The 468-nt window shown below is 50.6% G+C and overlaps 1 protein-coding gene across 1 annotated transcript; it reads left to right on the top strand.

Moving 5' to 3' along the window:
• Window positions 1–3: 3 nt before the first annotated feature.
• Window positions 4–462, top strand: LOC121938724 (UDP-glucuronosyltransferase 2C1-like; the record flags this gene model as incomplete). The annotated part of the gene is made up of 1 exon (XM_042481893.1): window positions 4–462. A coding segment is annotated over one exon (459 nt), but the record flags the coding sequence as incomplete, so codon positions are not given.
• Between the last annotated feature and the right edge of the window lie 6 nt (window positions 463–468).

Genomic DNA, 468 nt, shown 5'->3' with positions numbered 1-468 from the left:
GAGCGTCCCTCTACTTTGGGCAACAACACCCTGATAGTGGACTGGATGCCACAGAAGGACCTCCTGGGCCACCCACAGACCAAAGTCTTTGTAGCTCATGGAGGAACCAATGGAGTCCAGGAGGCCATTTACCACGGGGTCCCTGTGCTCGGCATACCATTGTTCTTTGACCAATATGACAACCTTTTACGTCTGCAGGAGAGAGGAGCCGCAAAGATCATTGAGCTAGGTGATGTTAACGGCCACAGTTTTGAGCAAGGTATCAATGAAGTGCTCCATCATGAGGGCTACAGACAGAACATGCAAAGACTGTCACGTCTGCACAGAGATCAGCCAATGACACCCATGGACCAGGCCATCTTCTGGGTGGAATATGTGATGCGCCATAAAGGGGCTCCTCACCTGCGTACAGAGGCCTATAAGATGCCCTGGTACTCTTATTACTGTTTGGATGTACTGCTACTATTG

Source organism: Plectropomus leopardus, unplaced genomic scaffold, assembly GCF_008729295.1.
Source record: "Plectropomus leopardus isolate mb unplaced genomic scaffold, YSFRI_Pleo_2.0 unplaced_scaffold31383, whole genome shotgun sequence".
NCBI classification, from domain to species: domain Eukaryota; kingdom Metazoa; phylum Chordata; class Actinopteri; order Perciformes; family Serranidae; genus Plectropomus; species Plectropomus leopardus.
The sequence above is the reverse complement of the archived record's forward strand: the minus strand, read 5'-3'. Positions and strand labels throughout refer to the sequence as shown.